Below are 23,288 nucleotides of genomic sequence, written 5' to 3'. Positions count from 1 at the left end.
AAAGATTAGCTGAAATTCCATATGCGAGTATACGGATTGCAGCAGTCATCTTCTATATAGGAGTGAACCATTTACAACCGAAGGCATCGGGTTTCTGGATGAATCATTCGTCATATGTTGTAACACCGTTCAAAATGCGAAGAAACAACTCTTGTCACATCCGAAACCTTCTACGAAATATGTTTGGTGGATAAATCGGATTTTCAGCAAAGTAATCTTGGAATAGCCGTTATGCTGCCTCCTCTCGATCACGTTTAATATACTTTCTCTTACGAGGTTGAAAGAATGCCCGCACCCTATCAGGCGATAATAATCTACTCACATCGTTCATTCTTTTTCGATAGATTTCAAAAATATCTTCCCCATCTGAATCTGACGAATTCAATAGAGAAATAGACTCAGAGACGGGTATATCTCGTGACGATGAAGCCATTGTTTTTTTGTATAAGAAATATGAAGACTCAAAGAATAGAGAATGGGATTGAGAATGCACAGAAGTAGACTTGATAATTGAAAGAAGATAGAATTGAAAAAAGATAGAATTGAAAAAAGATAGAATTGGTGGTTTATATAGAGATTGAAAGAACAAATAATAGACTTGAGAATGCAAAGAAGTGAATTTCATAATGGAAAGAAGATAAAATGAGTGGTTTATATAGAAATTGAAATATATCCGTTGGGAATATAGTCGTTAGAATATAGCCGTTGAGAAGAAGACAAAAAATTATTAAATTCAAATTCAAATTTTTTATTTTATTTTAAAATTAAATTAATAAAATAATAAATAGAGAATGAGATAATTGGGTTCCACACCATGGAACATATTGATTAAAAAAATAGAGTACCGCATTATCACTTTTTAACTTACGTGGCACTCTACTTTTTTAAAAGTAGATAGATAACTTGTGTTGCCCACACCACTTGCTCTAAAAAATGGACAAAAAAAAATATATATATATATAAGCAAGAGATAGTGTATTTTGGGCTCCTAATAAGATACTCCGTATTGTCCAATAAGATTAACCATTTCTTGAGTTGGGCCCAGTTTGCAGTAGTTGCGGTACTGAAAACGACATTGGACTTGTTGGACCTTACTTTGCCAAGAACGCCAAACATTAGCAGCCAGAAAAATTTTCATTTGAGATTCATACGAAGAAGCTCCAGCGCCATTCATAAAATTCGTGGCCCCAATTCATATACATATAATTCATATAATACGATATCCCCCATTATCCGGATTCTTGTTCATTCTGTTCTTATTGTTAATTGTTCATACTCTCCTTTGATTCTCAGCTGAGATCATATATACAAAACTAAGCTTGTTTTGTTGTCTTCTTTTTTCCTAAATTTTTCAGATGGGATCATCCAAACCCTAATAAGGTGAGCACTGCTGTCTTCTCTTAATTTCTCTATCTAGATACACACATGTATTTGTTGCTAATATTATGATCAGCTTAATTTCCGAAAAAAAAAAAATAATAATAATACGACCAGCTTGTTCCACTCTGGCTTAATTTGGAGGACTTTAGTGTTCAAACTTACCGATTACAATTGGAATGATGTGAACTTTGACAGAACTGATGTGAATATTACAATTAAAAATCTACCATCTCTGTATGTGTATGTTGCCTCGTTGGTTGTGTAAATTTCTTCTGTAATTTTACATCTGGGAAGAAAAGTTCACATTAGGGAAGTAATGTTCTGTTTTTATTTTTTATTTTTATTTATTTATTTTCTATTTTTTAAGCAAGCTGAATAATATTAAAAAAAAAAAAACAAACCCAATACATAGTTACATTTGTGAAGCAAAGTTTTGGATACTGCTGCGGACGATGCTTTCATATTCTTATGCTTGCTCTAGTACATATATTTTACTGTTGTGATCTCAAAAGTTGAATCTCATCACTACTAATGATGTGGGGTGTAAACCTTTTGGTTTTTAGGTTTTAAAGTTTTGAAGAATATAATATTTGAGAAACATAGTTAAACAGAGCGAGAGAGAATAGAATTATGTACATATTTGCATATGGTACTACCATTTTTAGTCAGAAGAAGTTTGGTTAGTGTGAATTATCAAGAAAGAAATACTGGTTCATGTTCACTGAAGATTATGCATAGAATGACGAGGACAGTCAGACCATGTGTCAATCACGAAACATTTTAAATTATAGGCTGTATAGCCAAAAAACCATGGGCAGAAAAAATTTCAAACCTTGGGAAGGTGTGTTATTTGGATAGAGGCCTAAAACAGCACAAAGGAGGGTGCACCTTTGGCTATCCTTTGGCAAGTGTAAACCTTAATGCTTTTAGGCATTTATAGAACTCATTGCCCAGAGAGGTAGAGATTTAAGGGTGCTAAAAGTTCCTTTCACAATCTTGATTTTGTTTTTGGGTAATCTTTACATTGTTTACACCTAATATTCAAGTGTTCCATCTCCTATTGAAGGTAATATTATCATGGTTCAACTATGTTGACAATCCATACTCCGGGAGTCGGTAGCAAGTCTGGCATTTATTTGGATGCTGGCACCCTGCATGGGGCTACTCCCTGCAAGGTTCCATATGTTCCTCCCTTGATTAATACTCTAATTTCTCATATCCCTATAAGGGGTCCTCGTAATAAAGGTTTACATGGTTCCTCTTCCTCTTGGGAAAGCTGTGCTCGGCTTAAGATCCATTACCTGTCACATCAAACAGCTCCAAAGAGATGGCTGGTGAGCGGTACTACAATATTTACAGTAAATAAGACTTTTCACTTTTCATTAATATTTGGTTTTATTGAATGTTTACGTGCCATGTTGTTGTAACTGTTACAGTGCCAATTGCATGATTCTATTCCACCAGAAGATGAGTATCGTTCATCACGCAATATAGCAATCAGCTTGTTCAGGCGATACAGGAACTTTGCTGACCGTGGAGGAGGTGACAACCTAAAAGTATATTCAATATTTTGTTTCATTGGTTTTTGTGAGGTCATTCTGTTGTTGTTCTTAATTTACATGTTCTTTAATGGGCATTAGGAGTTTATTAGTGCTGGGGTAAATGCATATGCGCTGGGATGCACTGATGAAGGACTACGGAAAGAACTTACTGATATGAAAGAATCTGGTGTTGAAATTGAAGTAATGCAAACTTATGGTGGAAGCACCAGCCTGAAATCCAAGATTTTCTCCTCGGAGGTAAGTCACTCCTTTGCTAAACTTGAAGTGTTGACCAATATCAAATTTTAAGTGCCAGATGGGCAGGATTATTATCTATTGAAAAGGCATCGTATTATTGATAAAGAAAAACAACTACTCCGTATATAATTCTACCTAGACATGAAATTTGATTTGTGGGATCAATAAGTGATAACCAATGCTTCCTATTTCACATTGCAGGTTGACGAGTGTATTTTGTGGTTGAGCATTATATTCATCACGATATTGTGTACTCCACAACCAACCATAGTTCGATGGTCATCCACACCTCCTGTGTCAGATGAAATATTGCTTCAGTGGAAAGGCTTTTGTGCTATCATTGCAAATGCATACTATATGAGGGGAATGGCATGGTGAGAGTTTGTCGGATATTTGACTTGTTTTGTTAATTGCATTGGTCTTTGGTAACAACCATCCATATATTGTTCTATATAACAAAGATGACTCACAATAGAAATTCTTGCATCAAATGAAGCACTGAAACCTTTGTTGAGTTTCATTTTTCAAATTTTTTTTTTTTGGCAACAAGGGGACTAGAGCCCCTAACAGTTAGGTTGATAGTCTAAGTAGATACCACCTGGCTTAGTAGGGTGGTGGTCTACCAGCTCTGTTGACATTCTTTCTGTATGTTGTTCTCGTAGCCGATTGGATAACACTCATGTTTTCTTGTATTTACTAAGGCTTCCAGTGAAGACTCTCCAGCTAGAGCAAATGGCAGTGGTGGGCCGTGCTGAGGAACCATCAGTTGTTGCAAGCCGAATGAGATTAGTGTTTAGCACGCTTGAGGTTAGCTATATTTCCATACTTGAGATTAGTGCAAGCCGAATGAGATTAGTGTTGTTCATGAGTGAACAATGACAAACCAAGGTCTAATATACATTTACCATGCTTCTTTGGAAAGATGATCCAGTGATTCATCAATTTCCTGCAATAAGTTAATGTTCCTGTGTGAAAAAATAATTTTTCTGGGAACTATGGATCCCTAACTCATGAAAATAGTTCTGCTTCAGAATTCAGTGCAAGTACAAGGACACTAGAACATCCATGAGGTTTCTGAGAAACCATTGTGGTCAACTGGTCATAATCATCTTTATAATTATTATGATTCTGATTTCACACTGACTATACTTGAGAATAAAATACTTACATACCAGATATATAATTTATTTATTTATTTATACTTTGGCAAAATGACCTCACGTGCCTGTAATATATTGATATGATGATTTGTTCTGCTTGTGCAGGTTGTGAGTCCACAGTGGCCGAGAGTGTAGTGTGGATGGTTAAACATGAAAAGTGCATTCCCCTGGAATTTTACTTTGGGTTTACGACTTTACAGTAATCCGTAAAGTTGTAAATTAGTGTAGCATGATATTCTGCAACTGCTGTGTTTCTCCACAATGCACTGCAGATTTCTATTTAGAAGAATGTGGCTCTACTTGTACTCAACTATACTTTCATTTTTAATCTTAGATGCTAAGTTTGTTATTAGCATTCGTACTTCTCAATTTATTGGCTAATGTAATAAGGAACCATCATAGTAATTTACTTAAGTGAGAGATGGCCCGAAATAGATCTGAATCGTTGTTGATAACTCCAAGCAGTTTGATGTTCGTGCTTAGTTGAGTTGAGACTGAACAATGCATTAGAAAAACTTGTAGGTTAATTCGTTGATTGTGATCAAAAGAGGCTATCAACTTGTAACCTCAATATGGAAGTTACAAACTTTGTTACTTCAACAGTGTTGAAGCTCGCAAGAGCTTGATGAACTATGTTCTCCAGGTTAATAAAAATTTTGGAGAGCTAAACCAAGGAACGTTGGTTCCTTTTTCTTCTATTTTTTTTTCCTTCCTTTTCTTTTTGACCGATCAAATCAGTCAACTGCATCATCATCCAAACTAGTAAAAAATCTTCAAGAAATGGTTACACTTTGATTTCGTTTCATCACTACCAGCCAACTGAGCAACATAATTTGGCCATTTCATTAAATTCAAGAAAGGGGGGTTAAACACCTGCTAAATTATAGAAAATTACAGTTCAGAAGTATAGCATTTACTAGGAAATAATGCACTTCTATTACTTGCTCGCAGTATTTTACAATCAATCAAATGAAGAAATTAGACGTTTCAAAACTGAATGTCATAGGCTATACCATCACAAATCTGGAGAAGCAAGAAATGCAATGTTGCCTTTAAGCGTCTTCTGAGCACGCCATTGGATAGCACTAGCTGTTTCTGATGTTCCCATCTGTAAAATTAGTCAAAATCAGTTGTCAATAAATTTCCGCATTATAATAAATCATGATAACTAACTAAATTGATTAATCATCCAATAGATTATGGAATTGTATAATAATCAACCAGGAAGAAGTTACTAGATTACATCACCCATTTGAGTTGAAATTGTCCACAACTCAATGGCGTTCAACGGGGGTAACTAATCTGATGCGAATACACGCACAAGTGCGCATGGATGCTGATCCTAACAGAAAATATTGCAGTGCACAGAGAGTAATCTTGGACCACAAACATTTTCTTGCAAGGGTTGAACTATGGGTCTGGTTTTACAGAATAATCTAAATATGATAACCCATCCCGAGGGAAGCATTCTTTATGGAGATGTAGCACGCAAGTTTACCTTAATCTCCATAGAGTAATAATCTTGCCACAAGCTTGCATCCTGATCATAAGTTGTAAGTGCAGATTCATATAACTTCCGGACTCTTACAAGACACTCTTTATCACCAGCAGATGCAAGGTTCAATTCCAAGTCGATGCAATTTTTAAATATAGCAAGACCTGGATGGGGTAAAGCAAGAAACCTGCATTGAAAAGAGAAGCATAGTTGGAAACTTCGGAATCATCTGGTAAATTAGCATATATTAGAAAATCTAAAATTCAGTGCAAGACATATCTTCTAATTTTATCTAAATAATGTATCAAAGCATCTGAATTGCAGTGTTACACATGCTGTATGGCAATTCAACTATGACTATGACGAAGTCAATTGAACCAAAAGTTCAAAACTCCTCAAGATCTGGTTAGAAAAAAAAAAACTCGTCAATATCTAGAGGCTAGAGACGTACCGCTTATACATCTCTCTTGCACGCTGAATTCCATCCTTTTGAAGAACAAAATTTACAATGGCAGTAGAGAGGGAAAATCCACCGTCACTGCCACCAAATTGAGCCAATGAAACCAGGGATAGCTCCATCAGCTTGTCAAAATAACGTCTTTGATCAGAGAAAAATTTCAGGGCCTGCAGAACAAAATAACGTTAATAGGCATAGAAGTCCTAGCATTTTTACTATTATCTAGTTGTTTGTGACTGCTGTTAACATTGGAAAGATAGCTAATTAAACTAATAGTACAGACACTGGTCATCTTCTTCCGCCATTAATCATCAACAAGCTTTTGAACAAATTCCTCCACCAAATGACAATTGTAAATCGATCCTGGATTGGTCCATGTGGATAGAAGTGCTAAATTTGAAGTTGGTAACTTTCATGGAGACAACAATCTGGAAGCATTTCTTGGTTGGTTACAAAGCCTACAAAGCCCCTTCAAGTGTTATTGTTCTACAAATCAGAAGAAACTCTTCCTTGTAGAGGTATAAAATACAAAAGGGAAGAATGTTGCTATTAGATGACATGAAAACCGTTACAATTCCGTACTTCATACCATAGAATTACAGACAACGAGTTAACTTGAAATTAATCAATTGGTGCAAGAAACTATGTCTGTGGAAAGAGTACATTGGAAAGTTCCATAAATTAATTATGAGATTAACTTGAAATTATGCAATTGGTGCAAGAACTATGTCTGTGGAAAGAGTGCATTGGAAAGTTCCATAAATTAATTCTGAGATCAGAATTTCAGTGGAAGAAGATGTATAAATTCAGAGTAATTCTTGTGTTGTGCCATGGAAGTTGTATTTCAAGTCGCCTATCAGATGGAAGAAAAGAAGAAAGAAAATATTGAGAGATGTGATGGAACACACAATTCGAACTGAAAGAACTTTCATGAATGCGGATTGAGGTACATTGAATGACAAACCACAACACAAGGAAATTCTATGCTTCCAACGCAATAGCTAATTCTATTGCTAATAATTCTAATGAGCTAAGATGTCACAATGATCACCATTTGGATCATCTGCGTTTTAAGTGCCCTATTAACACAGTTGCCATAATCAAGAGGGAATGACCTAAAGTGTTCAGGTTCCTTTATTAAATTTTAAGAAGATTTCTGGGGGAAATAAAATCCTTTTAAATTCATGCTGCCAAATGTCATTCCATGTTTCTAAGTTTACATGATATTTCAGTAGGTGAGTTGCATGTTCTAACTATTACTTCAACTCTAGGCATAATTGCGACATTATTCATGTTCAGGACTTGCAAAAGTTGTCCCTTGGTTCAAACTGGAAGAACTATGTGGTTCAAAAGTTTAGGTAGATATTATTAGTATCCCAAACAAACGTAGTCAAAATAGCGACTGCTTCTTAAGCCATATTTTGGAGCTACAAAAGTCTAAGAGGCCAAGAATTTAAGATTCATAGAATTACAAAACCTGTAATAACTTTATTTGTGACATTCTGAATTCTGACAAAAGGGAAGGGAGAAAATGGGAGTATTGTTTGCATACCATGAGCCACAAGCTATCAGCTTCTGAAATCGCCACCTTTGTCAGAACATCTTTCAGGAGAAGAAAGATGGATTGCGGATCAGCTTTGTTTGAGTGAGATTTCTTTGCAATACATTTCATCTCTAGTGAGAGCCGTAAAACCCATAAACACACTGAATGTGAAAGTTTCCCATTGCAAAGCTTTTCTGACAGCTCCCTAGCTTCGTCCAACCTCCCCAGTTGCAAGTAAAATGAAATGTGTTGGCAAGCAAGATCTTCAGTAACACACCCCATGTTTTCAGCCCTTCCGTATACCGTCAACATATGTGAAATAGGATCTAAACTATGATCAGAAGTGCTCAAGATCACAGAACTTTGAGTTTCTCCATTTTTAGGAACAACAAAATCCATCAAAAACTTTGTGTACAGGTTAAACATCATGGCAGAAGGCACAAATTTTAAAGCCTTCTCATAGACCTACACGTGGAATAACAGAAAACATGATCATCAACCGTTTATATGTACACACAAAAACAACAATAATAATAGTCAACATTCATTTATGGAGAAGCATACTGATAAAACAACTCCAGAAGGAACAGAAAGCACAAGGCCTTTTAAACTGCGAAGAAAAAAAAAGAAAGTAATAGCAAACCTATTCATGCTCTAAGCCTCGGATAAATTTTAAATACTCACCTCAAGTGTGTATATTTTAGAAGAAACTGACATTTTAAAGTCTTTTAGATGACAAGATACCCAAAAGACAAATTACCCTTTCTACACCTCACACCAAAGGTGTTATTGCATTTAACCGTACAGGGGGAGAGGCTGCGTGGTTGGGTGGTTGCTAAAAAGGTATCTGAACTTAAATACATAACAAGAAACAAGCATTCCTTAACTATAAATTTTCTTTCCAAAAATGCTCTCAATTAACACAATTTATGTTCACGTCCTGAGCAATAGTTTACAGTTTACACAGTATATGAAGAATGCATAAACAATTGTGCATACATTGTCCTGAAGCGCAACAACCAAAATGAGCCAAAATAAGTACAAGTCACAACACATAAGAACAACAAAAGATATATACATGATTGAAAGTTTTCGGATTCACTGGGTAGAGTCCACACACATCAATCAGCAGTAACACTGCTCATCAAGGTTTAATGAGTTCACATGGTACCATACCTGAATTGCTTTGTGTAAATTACAAGGCATGATTTCTTTACCCATCTCCTGTCCACTGTTGGGATCAATACTTTCAAGTTTAGCAAGCCAATTCCAATATTCTACTTCGTTTGAAAAGTCTCTTTCCATGTCAGCCAATATCTCTTTTCTCATTTCTTCTGAATGTTCCAAATTTGTTGCTTCCAGTATCTCAAAAAGACGTGTTCTCAGGCTGAAACTAGAAGGGAGAGCTTCAACTGCACAGCTGTAAACATTTCGAAGAACATCCAAACCTTGTTCCCGAAACAAATCAAATTTCCTCTGAGATTCCCCATTTTGGGCCTCTGATGTTTCGTCATTCTCTCTTTTTTCACCTAATGCCATAAATAGTTCTTTGTTATCATCTCTCCATTGTTTCTCACCAACATCTGGATGATTATGAATCAATGTCCCCTCATCTTCTCCAAGAGCAACCCTCCTGGCCTTTAACTTATTAAAATATGTGAGTTCCATTCGGAGAAACTCCACCCATAGATCTTCTGAAGTTGGACAGACTCTCAAACCTTTCTGCATGAGTCCACGTGCAGCCACAGGATTTAAGTTATGGTCAAACTCCCAAGCAGCAGCATATATCCAAACCCCAGGAACTTTTGGGTGAAGCCTGGTCACCTGAGCAAGGACCTGCATAAAATTCAAATAATTGCATTGAAGAGTGAAATTCTCTGATTACAGTCTCCACAAGAGAAACATAATCAATTATCAATAGCTTAGGTCTAGTGATATCCCCAATAATTTTCAAGTGAAAATTTGAGAGTTCAAGTCCCCAAAATGGGAAATTCTAGTGTGTTGGTGACTTATCAAGCCAAAAAAAAAAAATCAATTACTCCAAATTCGGTGGACAACTAACTTAATTCAGAAACCACAATTTTTGTGGTACAGCGAACAGATATAGGTTATGACAGACACAGTCAAGTATGAAACTCAATTAATAAAAGTTAAATATAAAAAGATTAAATTAGGCATCTTAATACAACCAATACGTAACAACAAACGTAACAAAATCAATATCTAAATGTTCATATATATATAAGTAAGTACCTTCTTCATACGGCCATTCCTCCGTTGTCTACAAAACTCAAGATACTGAAACCAAAGCTCAATATCTCCCTTAAACCGGTTGGTGGCCAAGCGATAAATCTCAATAATCCTGGAAATAGAGGAAAAATCGGAAAGTGATTGCTTCATCTTCTTATTGCCCTGTTTCTTCAACTGGCGAGAGATGGCCTTCTTGCGAAGAAGGCGAAGAGCATCGAGCTGCTTCTCGTAGTCAATGTAGGCCAAGAAATCTTGCTTGAGAGGGCTCGGACGCTTGAGTCTGTATTCAAATTTTCGTCTCTGTTTCACGATCTCTGCTATCTCAAGGCGGGTGAACAGACCTCGACGTTCTAGATCGTCGAGCTCGTCCACCATGCGCTCAAGCCTGTACTGTACCACGTCCGCCATATTCGATCACTGGTGTGTGTGTGAGAGAGAGAGAGGGAGGAGAGAAGGGAGGAGACAGAAGACAGCTAGGTCGAGGGATGAACTGGCGGTGAACTCCGCTGTGGTGGACTCTTGCTCTCTGATTCCCAAACTAAAGAAGGGGGAGGGTTGAAAGGACAGCGCAAGTTAAGCTAAGTCTGGCTAATTGGTTAGGGCTTGGGTTTGAGGAGCTTAGATCGGACTGCAATAGTTGTATTTTGGTTTTTGGGTATGGGGATTGTCACCAAGCTTTTCTTTGGCCTGCTTGTTTATCTTCCTTTGTTTCCTCTGGGCCTTCTTTTTAACTCATTGCGTGAGGCCTGTATCTAACCAATTCAGGCTATCTACCTACCATGGTCCATATTAGTATAGAATTTGGTTATATACTACTACTATATAAATGTGTGTCTTTTTTTTTTTTGGATTAAAAAAAAATCTAAGAAGTCCTACTTTTATATTTTTTTACCACAAAACAGAATTTTATCGATCAAACGGAGGACAAATCCTCTTTAACACAAGGCAAGCCTTGGCCCAGTAGCATTACAAATCGTGGGAACAACCAAGAAGAAGGCTCACTGGAGCCCAATAAACAAACACCATATGGGTTGACTCAGGCGATAGACATCATTGTTGGCGCTCCGATCTATCAAGAGGTCTCGGCGGTGGACGTTGACACACGGAGGCGAACTCCATTCATCATCAATAGGTCTTGCAATTGGCGAGGCGGTGAAGGAACACGACATTAATTTAAGTCTGATTGTGTCAAGAACTGTGCGCAGGATCGCCAATGAAGAGACTCTTTTGTCTCGGTATAGTCGACGATTCCTTTCAATCCACACATTATACACGGTGGCAGCTAGAGAGCTTGCAGTTGGAGGCAATGTGGTTGGATGAACAACTCTTCTTCCTGTGTTGAGCTGCACAAGCAGCAATCAGATTGGGCAAAATGTAGAAGGCACAACGTGTTTGCGTAAATGACCAGACGGGAGCAACAAAAAACACTTGAAGGGGAGATGGTCGTGAAATTCAATGAGGGCATAGACTAAAACAATATTAGAATCATGCAGTATTGGCAGCTAAAAATCAGCTGGCTGATTAGACTATGACTTGGTGGCTGATCAGATAGTCTGCTGGTTAGGGGCGGTTTTTCCAGTCTTGCTGAAACTTGAGATGACTTATTGGTAATTTTTTTCTGACTAAATTCGTTTCAAATTTACAAGTTTGATTTAATATTTTAATTTTGCTTTGATGTTGGATTTTTTTTATCTTTTTTTTCAAACACTGACTGTTTGTGATCCTTGAATGCTTCTGCAAACCACCCCCTAGTTGGATCTCTCTTTGCATCTCAAAAAAATATGCATTAGACATAAATAGGAGAAGAGAAAAATATACAAAGTCATAGTTCTTCATTATTCTTGAAAAATACTACTTTTATAAATCCCTCGCTCCTGTATATAATTTGGGTTCCACAAAATATAAGTGAAAGGGTATAGAATATAGATACAGCTATTTGGGTTACAAAGTAGATTGTGCTCGACTTGCATGCATTTAACATTCATGTTATGATATAGGAGTAATTCATCAGCATCAAGAGCAACCAAAAATAGTGCATGGTACTAAGTTTGGAAAATTATTCCTGTGTCTCAAAGACTGAATTAATATTTAGAAACTATTAGAAATTTATTGGAAATAATTACACTCCAAATTGTATTCATTCATGCTTGAAACAAATAAATTTTCCTGACTACTGTACTAAAAAGACACAGTTTGTGATAAAAGTCTCATTCACATTCATTTTTTTGCACTGCTACACACGAGGCTTTCTTGGCTTGTTTGAAGTTGATAGGAAACTTGTCATACAAGCATATATGAGTACTCTAGGGTTGATCATCACCACTGCTATCAGCTTCATTGGCTCCATTTCCACCGTTTCCAACACCAAATCCAAATCCAATGCCCATACCAAAACCTATTCCAAGCCCGTTACTGCCACCAAAACCATTGCCGGCATCACCATCACCATTACCATGTCCATGATCACCACCACCTGTACCAAATCCACTACCCTCACCGTGTCCATACACTTTACCGTCACTACTGCTGCCTCCACCTCCGCCGCCTCTACCACCACCCCCTCCTCCTTTGCTACCTATGCCACCACCTACACCATAACCATTTCCGTGACCAGAGCCAATACTAGAACTGGTGCCACTGCCACCTCCACCACCACCACCTCCTCCTCCTCCACCACCACCACCAATGCCAACTCCACCACCAAAGCCACTACCATGACCGGACCCTCCACCACCGCTGCCACCACCGCCGCCACCACCACCACCACCTCCTCCTCCTCCAAAGCCACCACCATGTTTGTGTCCACTTTCACTACCACCACCAACACCAGCACCCGCACCGAATCCACTTCCGTATCCATAGTTTCCATTCATGCTGCTGTTGTCGCCAACTCCCCCAGAGCCTCCACCGCCGCCGCCTCCAGCTCCTCCTCCTGCACCACCACCTCCTACACCAACCCCAGCTCCAAATCCTTCACCATGACCAGACCCACCACCCACATTACCACCACCACCACGTCCTCCTCCACCCCCACCTCCCCCGCTTACACCTCCTCCACCACCATATCCTTCTCCACGTCCAGCTTCTCCGTCATCACTTCCTCCTCCTCCTCCTCCACCACCACCACCACCACCACCACCACCACCACTACTCCCCGACCCAAAACCTTGAGTAGTACCTTTGCCAAAAAAACTTCTGCAGCCACGCCAACCTCCATAGGAACAATAATCATCACCACTAGGAACACCATATCGACCCTCATCAGCATCCTCAGCACCAGTTATTTCACTCAATGGAATAACTACGCTCAGAAAAAGAAGAGCCATGTACAAACATTTAGCAGAAATTTCCATGGCTATGAGAACAAGCGAGGCTCAGTGGCTTGGTCCTATATGTAATGTTCTCCAACCTCTTCGGCCCTCTATTTGTAACCACACACACAATCGTGTGGCTAATTAGTGTGTTAAAAACAGTAGTATAATTGGCGGGAACACTGTCAAATTTATCTAACAAAAATATCTTTAAAAGACGAATCAAATTAATATATATATATATATATATATATATATATATATATATATATATATATTTCCCTATTTAATCAAAACCCACATGATAGTATACAAATTTGTTCAATATGATGATAAGAACAATATTATAATCAACATGAGATGGTGGAGTTGGTGATTTTATCTTAGCAAAGAATATATATATGTATGTATGTTATATGTATGTGTATATATATTTGAGAGATCTAGAGAGATCAAGAGCTCCATATTAAATATGTCATTCTGTCTAGTTAGTGGTCCATCTGTCACTGTGTCTTACTATGATTATTGAATTTGGAGTTCTTCTTGTGTATGGAAGCCACCATACCTTCCACAAAAGTGAACCAGTAGGATGAGAAAATGATAATGTGAAGCCATGTGAGGATTTGGGAGAAGAATTATTGCTATGTTTGGTATGTATATATAGTACTATATATATTGGCATGTGATACGTGTACTCATAGAGATGTATATCTAAACTGCAGCAATACCATGCATGTCACGAATGCTCCACCAACTAAGCAACTAGAATTGGTTGGTAAATATTGGACCACTGAAGACATGGCCACTTAGATCTGCTACTATGCCTGCCTCAATACATTTAACCTCATGCTGCCATGGTGAGAGCTAGCTAGCAACCATTGTACAATAGTATAACTGATCCTTTTCTAAAATACGTTCGATAGCAATTCCATTCTAGATTTCAACCTATTGTTTTCAATTAATTACTAAAAAGAAAATTTACAAATTTTTGAGTGAGCAAAACCCGTATTCATTAAAATACTTGATAGGTTTCCTGGCATGACCAACTTGGATTTGGCCTTCTTAGTGTACTGCCACTTCTCAAGGGGGCAGGTCACATGTTTGGCCAAATGACCCCAATTCCTCCGGCCTTCATGATAAATGCCCTACTAATTAATGGAAAGGCTTGCTTTTCCTGGATGGCATACAAAACTTTGACTCCCCTATTTTTAGCAAATTTTTTTGTTTAATCCCTGCTTCCAAATTTTTTTGTTTAATCCCTTCTTCTTCTTCTTAAAAAAAAAAAAAAAGTGCTATATATTGTTTGTTTTAGTGCATAAGTTGTATATTTGTTATCTTCATATCTATATATATACACTTCCAAAATGCATCAAACACTATATGTATTGTATATATACACAGAAAGAGCACCAAAACACAAGTAACACGTTCAAATCTTTTCCAAGATCATGTCTTTACTTGGTATTATACACTTGTCAGATATATTTTCTTCTCTAATTCATCTTCTTTTTTTCAGAGTCAATAGTTATGAGCTGCTTTATACGCCTTCTAATGGAGTGCAAACTGCTCCCACTACAGGAACTTTTAGTATTTGTTTCTCTCTCAAGTATGAGTTTTAAATTCTCTTAGTGGACTACAGAACTTAATTTCTGCTGGATGGCTTCATCATCTCATCATTTTGCAAATGTCTTTGCTTTTGTTATATATATATAATTGAACAATAATATTTTTACTGTATACTGTTTTAGGATTTTACACTCGAAGGATGACATAGAATTGGTTTTTGACAGAAAAACTAGCATCCAAACGTGATTCATATATGTATGGAGTTTAAGTGTTGATCAGTTGTTTTTTTGGTTTCAGGTGATGATCATGAAAATTTGAGCTTGTCAAATAGAAGTCTCATTTATTAGGAAAATTGATTTTCATCATCCAATTTTTTTATAATACACATCACAAATTTTTTTAATGACTCCACTTAATTTCGTATTATCACATGACAGTAGGGATAAATTGAGCTTTCCAAATAAAAAAATCTTACTTGTTATGGTCCCTTTTTAATTAAATTGTTTTTCCCCAACATTAAGATTTACTCTGTAGTGTGTACCATGTTCAATATCAGAATTTTATGCATACTAGCTCCTAGCCATTAGACCCCACCTTCCTCCAAACAATTATTATTTTTATTCATAGCGCATTTTGAATCTAAACTAATCTCTCTAGGGCACACAGTCCCTTTCAGTAAATTATTTTCTATTCTAATAATTATTAGATGTCCATCTTTTGATGGTAAGTTTTTAAGGGACATCCTTAAGTTGTTTAAATACATATATCACTAAGTTGTAAGATTTTAAAATTTAAAGATAATTATGAAAAGATAGATACATTTTGCTTTGACTTTTATGCTATATATGTAATCCATATTCTCAATTCACTTTTATGTATGATCAGGTTTTACACAGAATGTTTTGGGATGAAGCTGTTGAGGAAGAGAGATGTTCCAGAAGAGAAATACTCAAATGCCTTTCTTGGGTTTGGTTCAGAAGAGTCTCATTTCGTAGTGGAGTTAACATACAGTATGTTTAAACCAAACATTCCTGTTTTATTATGTAATTCAATCATACATAGCAGTAAATTCATTCTCTATGGTGCTTCTACGTGTGAACTAAAACAGTACATGATATAAAAAATTGTCAAGTTTCACTGCTTTAAGGACTCTAAAATGAAGTTATAAATTTGTATATGAAAAGTTACACCAGAAGAATATAACAAGCATGATAAAAAATAAAAATATGGGGCATCCATAAAAGAGAATATGGATTACATATATAGCATAGAGGTGATATTAATACTAATTTTTTACAAAGCAAATATTATATATAATTAATTATGAGAAAACTACGTATAAGTATAATTGAGTGTCTTAAATAACAAAATAGTCTATTTTAAAAGTTTATTTTTTATTTTAATTGAATTAAGCAAAATAATTACAAATGTATCAAGAATTGAGTAAATCTTTACACAATTTCTGAAGAATCCAATTAAGCGAATTGTGGAAGGAAGAGGGGAGGAAGATGAAGAAGAAGAAGAGGAAATCAAAGGATGAGAAATCGAGTTGGGTTCTATCGTTCGAATGGAAAGATTTGACGTTCAGAAAGCCTCCACCCGTACCTATAATTTGTAACAAGAAAAGGAACAAGAAAGAAGCAGATGATGATGAGAGTGGCCTATACCTAGTTTGTCAATAGCAGCCAATTGATCACAACCAAATAAAAAAATGGGTAGATTTGGATAATGATTTCTTCATCTTCTACTCTCTTGTCAAGTCGTCATCGGGATTCTTTCTTTTTCTTGAATTTGCGTGTGTGAATCTTTCTAATATGTGTGAAAAAATAAAAAATAAAAACTTTCTAGTATGGAAACCAGGAATGGAGGTGGAGCAATGGTACACACCCCATACTTTTACCTTTACGTCTGCGAAAGATAAAGGTTGTAAGTAAATGATTTCCACAAAGGTGGAGCAATGGTACACACACCCATAGTTTTATGTCTGCCAAAGATAAAGGAAACAAATAAACCAAAAAATGAAAATTGTTTAATTCAAAAAAATGAAAGAAGTAATAATTTTTGATGCGTATGTAAATTATTTTACTTATTTTAATCAAATTAAAAATTAAACTTATAAAAAAAATTTAACTCTATCTATGTGTAATTTTTCCTAATATTATTTAGTATTCATAAATTGGTTTCCATATGCTAGCTTGAACAATTCTCAATACGATAAACCGTAAATAATTTGATGTATATAAGGATCACTATATCATGATAGCATCTTTACAATTGCAATAGCAATAGATACACAAGAAGTTTCTATTGAAATATATTTATATATATATATAAGTTGGACCTAAAAAGAATAAAAATAAAAGGACTAGGATTGGACTATTGCCCTCCCACGTAACCTTGTTTCCCTGTATACTCCACAAACCTGCAATTCGATCGCTTCGTCACCCTATTACAGACAACGTTGCAAGCAATAGAGAAGCAAATAATTGACAAATTCCTCACCCTATTACACACAACGTGGTCAACAGAAAAAACTGAGTCAATAGAATTCAGCAACACTTACTTAAAAAATAAAAATAGGGTTCTTTTAATTTGTATATATGAACAAATGAATATACAAATGTCCAAATACAAAGGCGCTAGGAGAATTTGTAGACAGAAGCAAATTGAAATAGATTTTTTATGACTTGTAGGTAGGTTTAGAAAATTAAAGAGAGAGTGAGGAAGAGAAGAGGTTTAGAGAGAGACTGCAAGGGTGGGCTCGCATAGAAAAGAATGACAGGCTAAGAGAGAATGTACTGACAAATCTGATACCTAGCACGACATAGTTTCAAGATAACTAACATGGTGCTACCTCTTAATCATTCAACTTAAGAAAATGCTAGGGATGAGGATGACAAGACAAAATACCAAGGCGGAAGAGAGGGAGAGACATTTTACACAAAGATATGATGCAACCGAAGGAGTACGCCACGTTGATAGAAAAAGTTTGATACAAAAATGTGGATTTACATAGCTCCACTAAAAGTCGCAAGCCCTTTACATCATTTCGTCCATCATTTTTAGAAAACGGCACATCAAGTATCATAATCATAGCATTGAAAGACAACAAAAGGCAATTGACAATTCACCGTTCTCAAATACAATCGCTAGGCTGGACACTACAGCGGATGGATTGTTAATAGCAAGCCATAGTGATCACTAGGCAAAACAGGGAGCACCAATTTCTGAACCTCTTTTTTCATTTTCTTCTCCTTGCAATATGACACACCTGGTATTGCCTCCATCCCAATCATGTCTATTCCAGTTATCTTGAAATCATGCAAATTGCATAAAAATCTATCCAGTCGCTTTTGCAGAGTACGGTTTCCGGTCAACATCTTGTTGGACTTAGTATCATATGTCCATCCATTTTCTGCTGGCCTCAGCTTTAACCAAGCATCAATCCATCCATCAGGTAACGGATATTGACCATCCAACCTATCATCCCAGTTCATATCACCACAAAATATCACATTTGGATTTTTCTTTAGGAAGTTCAAGGCCTCCTTTGCCTGATCAACACGTTCCTTGCTGTACATCTGATCCCACTTGGGAGGACCTGGGCAGGGACTCTCAAGGTGGCTAGTGCCAACAACCAATGGCATGTCTGTCTGAACTTCAACCTCAGCAACACAAAGTTCTCTTCCCATTGCAGAATTGCGAAAGGGTTTACAGTTATAGGATTTCACTGGCAGTTTACTTAGCTGCAAATATTGGAGACGTAAGTTAAGATTTTCAGTATCTCCATTCACTGAGAAAAAGCTAAAATGAAGAACATGATCATGTAACAAACAGAGATTATATGGCCATTCAATTATTTTTGGAAGCAAGCATGAAATAAATAAAAAAAAATAGGCTACCCAAGGCACATTGCGAAAGCAGCAGGATGATTGGCTTTGCAAAATTTTTTGAGCAGTCACATAATGACGAAAGTGTGCGACAGACAAGAAAGCTTAATTCTATATTTCAGTAATTGATAAATTAGGCAGAATAAACATGTATTTGAGCATACCGCTGGTGGTATGTCCTCTACTTTCCAAGACGAACCAACCACTATATATATATGTATGTATGTATTTGGGTCAAATTCTTAGTAAGCTACGTGATAGGTGTAATAGGTAAGCAGCATATGCCAACATTGGTGTTGATGATCAGCCCAAATTAACCATTAAGACAACACAACTTCAATATATGAACACAAATATATATCTCAGGTGCCTAAAGCAGTGCATGTTTGCATGCCAGACTTGCCAGTGTATCCAACAAAACCTTCCAGAGATTCCCTTGATAGTTGGATTGCATTTCAAATTGATTATTGAATTTGAATCTTCACATAAGTCCAAAACATTTAAATTAACTTGAGATAATTTTTAAACCTGATTAACACACTCAAGTAAATTCATTAGCTCCACACTAAAATAGTTTGTAAACCTTGGGGCTAACACTATAAAAATGGCAATATTAGAAGAAAACCAGTGTTAATGGAACCATGAACTTAATTGGAAATATTTACTAAAATAGGACTTAGTTGTCCTAACAAAATTTTATAGGACTTATTGGTCCTTACAATTGAAACGTAGGAACAATAGGTAATTTTTCCAATCATTGTATCAGACAACATATTGTTCAGCCCCAATTAAGCATTGTGACACAGAAACTTCAATTTATGAACAGGAATATATATCTCAGTGCCTGAAACGTTGCAGGTTTGCATGCCAGTGTATCCAGCAAAAGCATCCAGAGATGCCCTTGATACATAAGCAGAAAGCATATTGATGAAGGCCCAAAAAGTATAAATAGGGGTAGGGGGTTACAATTTCCCCATCCCATTGGGGGCAGAAAACAAATCAACATCTTGATATGATACAGCCTTTTCTATTTTAGTTGGGAAAGAATGGCAAAGTCCATCCTAGCCATCCAATGAAGGATAAGAGGAGAGCAAAACGCCAATGACACAAGAAGTGCATGAGGAACGGGCACGGAGAAAATCAACCAAAGGAAAGCAATCTTTGTGATGAAAAAAGCAATAGCACATTTAGTAATTTTTGGACAAAGAAATGTATATATATTTATTTTCTTCGCCCTTTCCTTTTCTTAAACAGACGAGACTGACAAAGACTATATAACTATATCTATAATAATAATAATAATATATTCTGGAAATCCATCAAAATCGCTGGTTTCAGATTAAATGTTAACTGAATACCAGTTTGAGAACTTCGTGTTGTCATAAGAGTCTCAAAATATACCCCCACAACAGGAGGTTTTGTCAACCCCAACTCATTATCTGTGCTCAATTGAGTGAGGAACAGGATGTACAAAGGTTTTCCCCATCCAGCTCAATTTAGAGATCCCGCAAATACGAAAACCAATCCAATATAAAAATAATAATAATAATAATAAAATACACCCTAGCACAGGTAAGGTGATATAGAAAATTTACCTGCATGCAGAAGTATGGTCTTGTGAATGCCATCTCACTTGAAACCGAGCAACTGTATACCTTCCACCAGCTGGACTGTTGAAAAATGTCATAGATATTGGAAGTAACCTCCTACAGAATGAAGTTGCCGTGAACAACTCACAATTCATAAAATTTACATAGCACGGAAAATGAAAATGACAGAAACCTGGAAATAGGATGGAAAATGAAAATGAGAGAAACCTGGAAACATATCAGATCTGGGGAATGTAGTTGAATAAGGTCACCCAGAGCTTTCATCCTCTTATGCATCTCCAGGTCTTCTCGGAACCAAACATTATAACTCAAAATCTTCAATGATCTAATGTCTGCGCCTGAGTAAGTTTCACCTGCCATGCAGTCAATTTATTTTAAATGATGCAAAATTTGTAAATCCTAGCAACAAATAAGTTATTGTCCTTTCAAATAATCCAGCAAATGTAATATAAGGGGAAATGGGATTCTCAATGAACTCTATTGTCTGGCATCCTGTATTTATCAGAACAAAACATATAAAAGAGCATAAAGAATAAAAATAAAATACCTATTCCACCCTAAGAATATAAATGAAAATAGAAAGGAAAAAAAAAAAAAAAAAAAAAACTTGTTAACACCCCCCCAAGGGAGGGTAAACTCGTGATGTGATATGCTAAGCCTAGAGATTAAAGAGTTTGACAAACAAAATTAGAATTGACTCACAGTGTCAGACTTTGCAAAAGAAACTATCAAGTTGATGAAATGAGGGTAGATATTATTGTAGGGTGATAACTCTACATGTCAAGTGATGACAAACAAAATGACTATCTATCTGAGTGTGTTCTCTTAGAACACGAAAAACATGTTGTAAGCTATTTGTGTTGTGCCATTATACACAAACTCTCATATATATCCTAAAGCAATGTCTTTTAAAGGAAAACAAATCATCATAACACAAGGACCTGAACTGTGAATCCGGATCCCCTTCTGTGTCAGTGCCGCTAGTGCAATGCGTTACACCATTATGCAACAAATACATGAAAAAGTTGTTGTTGCATAAGCAACGACACGGGATGAAATGGTACAAGAGATGATCCAGGTTACTGAACTCCAAGTTCAAATCAAGATGCAACAATCAAACCAACCTAAAATGATTTCATTTGATCTGATAAGATACATCAAGAAACAAACACAAATACGTATGTGAAGTAATTCAACCGTAAAAAAGAACAAATCCTTCAAAATCCATTAGAGGAATCCAAAATTCAAGTTGAAAAGTATAAGAAATTCAGATGTACCAGACAGTTTAACCGCCTTATTAGACGACTTAATATCACGAAACCCACTCAATTCCACAATATCATCAACCACCTCAATCTGTTGTTCTCGATTTTTCCTCTTAGTATCATCAACAGGCTCAATTTGCTGCTCTCGAATTTTCCTCTTACAGGGCTGTAAGGGCAAGAAAACAGACCCAACGCAAGGATCGTCCAACTCATCGTCTTCAAGGCTCGTCAGTGACGAGGCCGAGGCTCTGGTACCGCAGATTTCGCAGTTTGTGTTGCGATATGGGTTCAGAAAAGTGCAGGCTTTGCAGGACCATTTGGGCGTTGGTGGCGAGGATGAAGAAGAAGATGGTGAAGACGATGCTAATAAAGGTGGTTGTGGTGTCGATGATAAGCAGATCTGGCACGTTGATTTCTGTGATGGAGGATTGATGAATGTGCATTTTGAACAGGTCCAATCCATTGATGTGGGTCGCAAGGTTAGGGTTTTTCTAGGGTTTCTGTTGTGCAGAAGAAAATAGAAATAGGATGGTTTACGAATCAATGCGAAACAATATCTCATTTTGAACTGCTTTTGGCGAACTGTGTCCCTCTTTGCTGGGTGAAGATTCAGTCCGGTATGGTTCACTGAGCAGTAACATATGACCTCGTGTTAGCGTCATGCGGAACCACTGAGCCCAATTTCATAATGTGCATTGTTGTTACATTTACTCATACTTTTTCATTAATTTGTTATGTTTTGTGTTATGTTAAGAAAAAAATAAAAATACTCAATTTAACTAGGAAATAAAAAAAATACTCAATTTATTTTCACTTCAAAGTTAGGAACTCTTAAAATTGTAGTGTATATTGAATAACTTTCATTATGGAATATAAGTTTCAATTTAAAACATTTGATACTTAATCATTAACTTTACTCTATCTGTAAAGTATAATTTAAGAATAATATTGTTTAGCATGAAAATTTAGACCGAAAATGTTAGCAAGATAATTCAAAATTTATTAATTGAGGATGGTCTCACATTTTTTATAACTACTTCAACTTGGTATATTTTGGTCACGACCACTTTGTTGGAATGAATAGGGCACCTAATAAGAGTTGGAGTATAATAGATCAAAACAACAATATGTGTAATTCTAAGAACAACAAGCATTAGTAATTAGACAAATCAAAGATGAAAATGGTTGAAACTAGTACTATATACCTTTAGAATAATAATTAACTGTCAAAAAAACAAATTTTCTTCTGTAATTTCATATGATTCTTTCATATTATTTGCTTCGAATATGTTTATATCCTTTTAATGATTGATTTTGATAGCCGTCATTCAGTAAATTAATGACTTAGCCGCTAAACGTTTACCCTCATTGAAGATATGTCTTTAATTAATTTAGATTAAATAGAGACACTTTACAATGTATAAAAAGAGAACAAACAAATAAAATGGATCATGTTCATGGAGGTTTTGGTGCATTTGATGTGACATTGCATAAAAATTAGATCCTTCAAAGTTCAAACAAGGAATATTCTAAAATTTGACCTGAACAAGCTTGAAAGATCA

At 36.2% G+C, this 23,288-nt stretch overlaps 3 protein-coding genes and 1 long non-coding RNA gene across 5 annotated transcripts; 2 read left to right on the top strand and 2 right to left on the bottom strand.

The window, feature by feature from the left end:
- The first annotated feature begins 1,131 nt into the window (after positions 1-1,131).
- Positions 1,132-4,794, top strand: LOC132267211 (uncharacterized). Its single transcript, XM_059768308.1, has 7 exons — positions 1,132-1,380; positions 2,447-2,714; positions 2,817-2,936; positions 3,021-3,179; positions 3,381-3,553; positions 3,881-3,986; positions 4,445-4,794. Exons 2-7 carry the CDS (start codon positions 2,469-2,471, stop codon positions 4,472-4,474), a joined length of 834 nt encoding a protein of 277 aa, XP_059624291.1. The 5' UTR covers positions 1,132-1,380; positions 2,447-2,468; the 3' UTR covers positions 4,475-4,794.
- A 365-nt stretch (positions 4,795-5,159) lies between these two features.
- Positions 5,160-10,624, bottom strand: LOC132267202 (uncharacterized). The gene is made up of 6 exons (XM_059768297.1): positions 10,088-10,624; positions 9,011-9,670; positions 7,844-8,299; positions 6,286-6,458; positions 5,838-6,021; positions 5,160-5,447 (listed from the first exon to the last, which is right to left on the bottom strand). Exons 1-6 carry the CDS (start codon positions 10,490-10,492, stop codon positions 5,355-5,357), a joined length of 1,971 nt encoding a protein of 656 aa, XP_059624280.1. The 5' UTR covers positions 10,493-10,624; the 3' UTR covers positions 5,160-5,354.
- A 239-nt stretch (positions 10,625-10,863) lies between these two features.
- Positions 10,864-16,039, top strand: LOC132267220 (uncharacterized). Of its 2 annotated transcripts, XR_009468925.1 has the most exons (3): positions 10,864-11,691; positions 14,118-14,252; positions 14,912-16,039. It is a non-coding gene; the product is annotated as an uncharacterized LOC132267220 (long non-coding RNA). The 2 variants fall into 2 exon arrangements; XR_009468922.1 differs by having other exon boundaries at positions 14,118-16,039.
- Positions 16,040-17,910: 1,871 nt separating this feature from the next.
- Positions 17,911-22,404, bottom strand: LOC132267196 (uncharacterized). The gene is made up of 4 exons (XM_059768285.1): positions 21,739-22,404; positions 20,669-20,814; positions 20,447-20,557; positions 17,911-18,707 (listed from the first exon to the last, which is right to left on the bottom strand). The coding sequence occupies exons 1-4, from the start codon at positions 22,286-22,288 to the stop codon at positions 18,123-18,125; spliced, it is 1,392 nt and encodes a 463-aa protein (XP_059624268.1). The 5' UTR covers positions 22,289-22,404; the 3' UTR covers positions 17,911-18,122.
- Positions 22,405-23,288: the final 884 nt, after the last annotated feature.

This window comes from Cornus florida, unplaced genomic scaffold (assembly GCF_030987335.1).
Source record: "Cornus florida cultivar Cherokee Brave unplaced genomic scaffold, ASM3098733v1 CherokeeBrave_3.0.0_Hap2_Chr01, whole genome shotgun sequence".
Classification (NCBI taxonomy): Eukaryota; Viridiplantae; Streptophyta; class Magnoliopsida; order Cornales; family Cornaceae; genus Cornus; species Cornus florida.
This window is presented reverse-complemented; position numbering and strand designations above follow the sequence as displayed.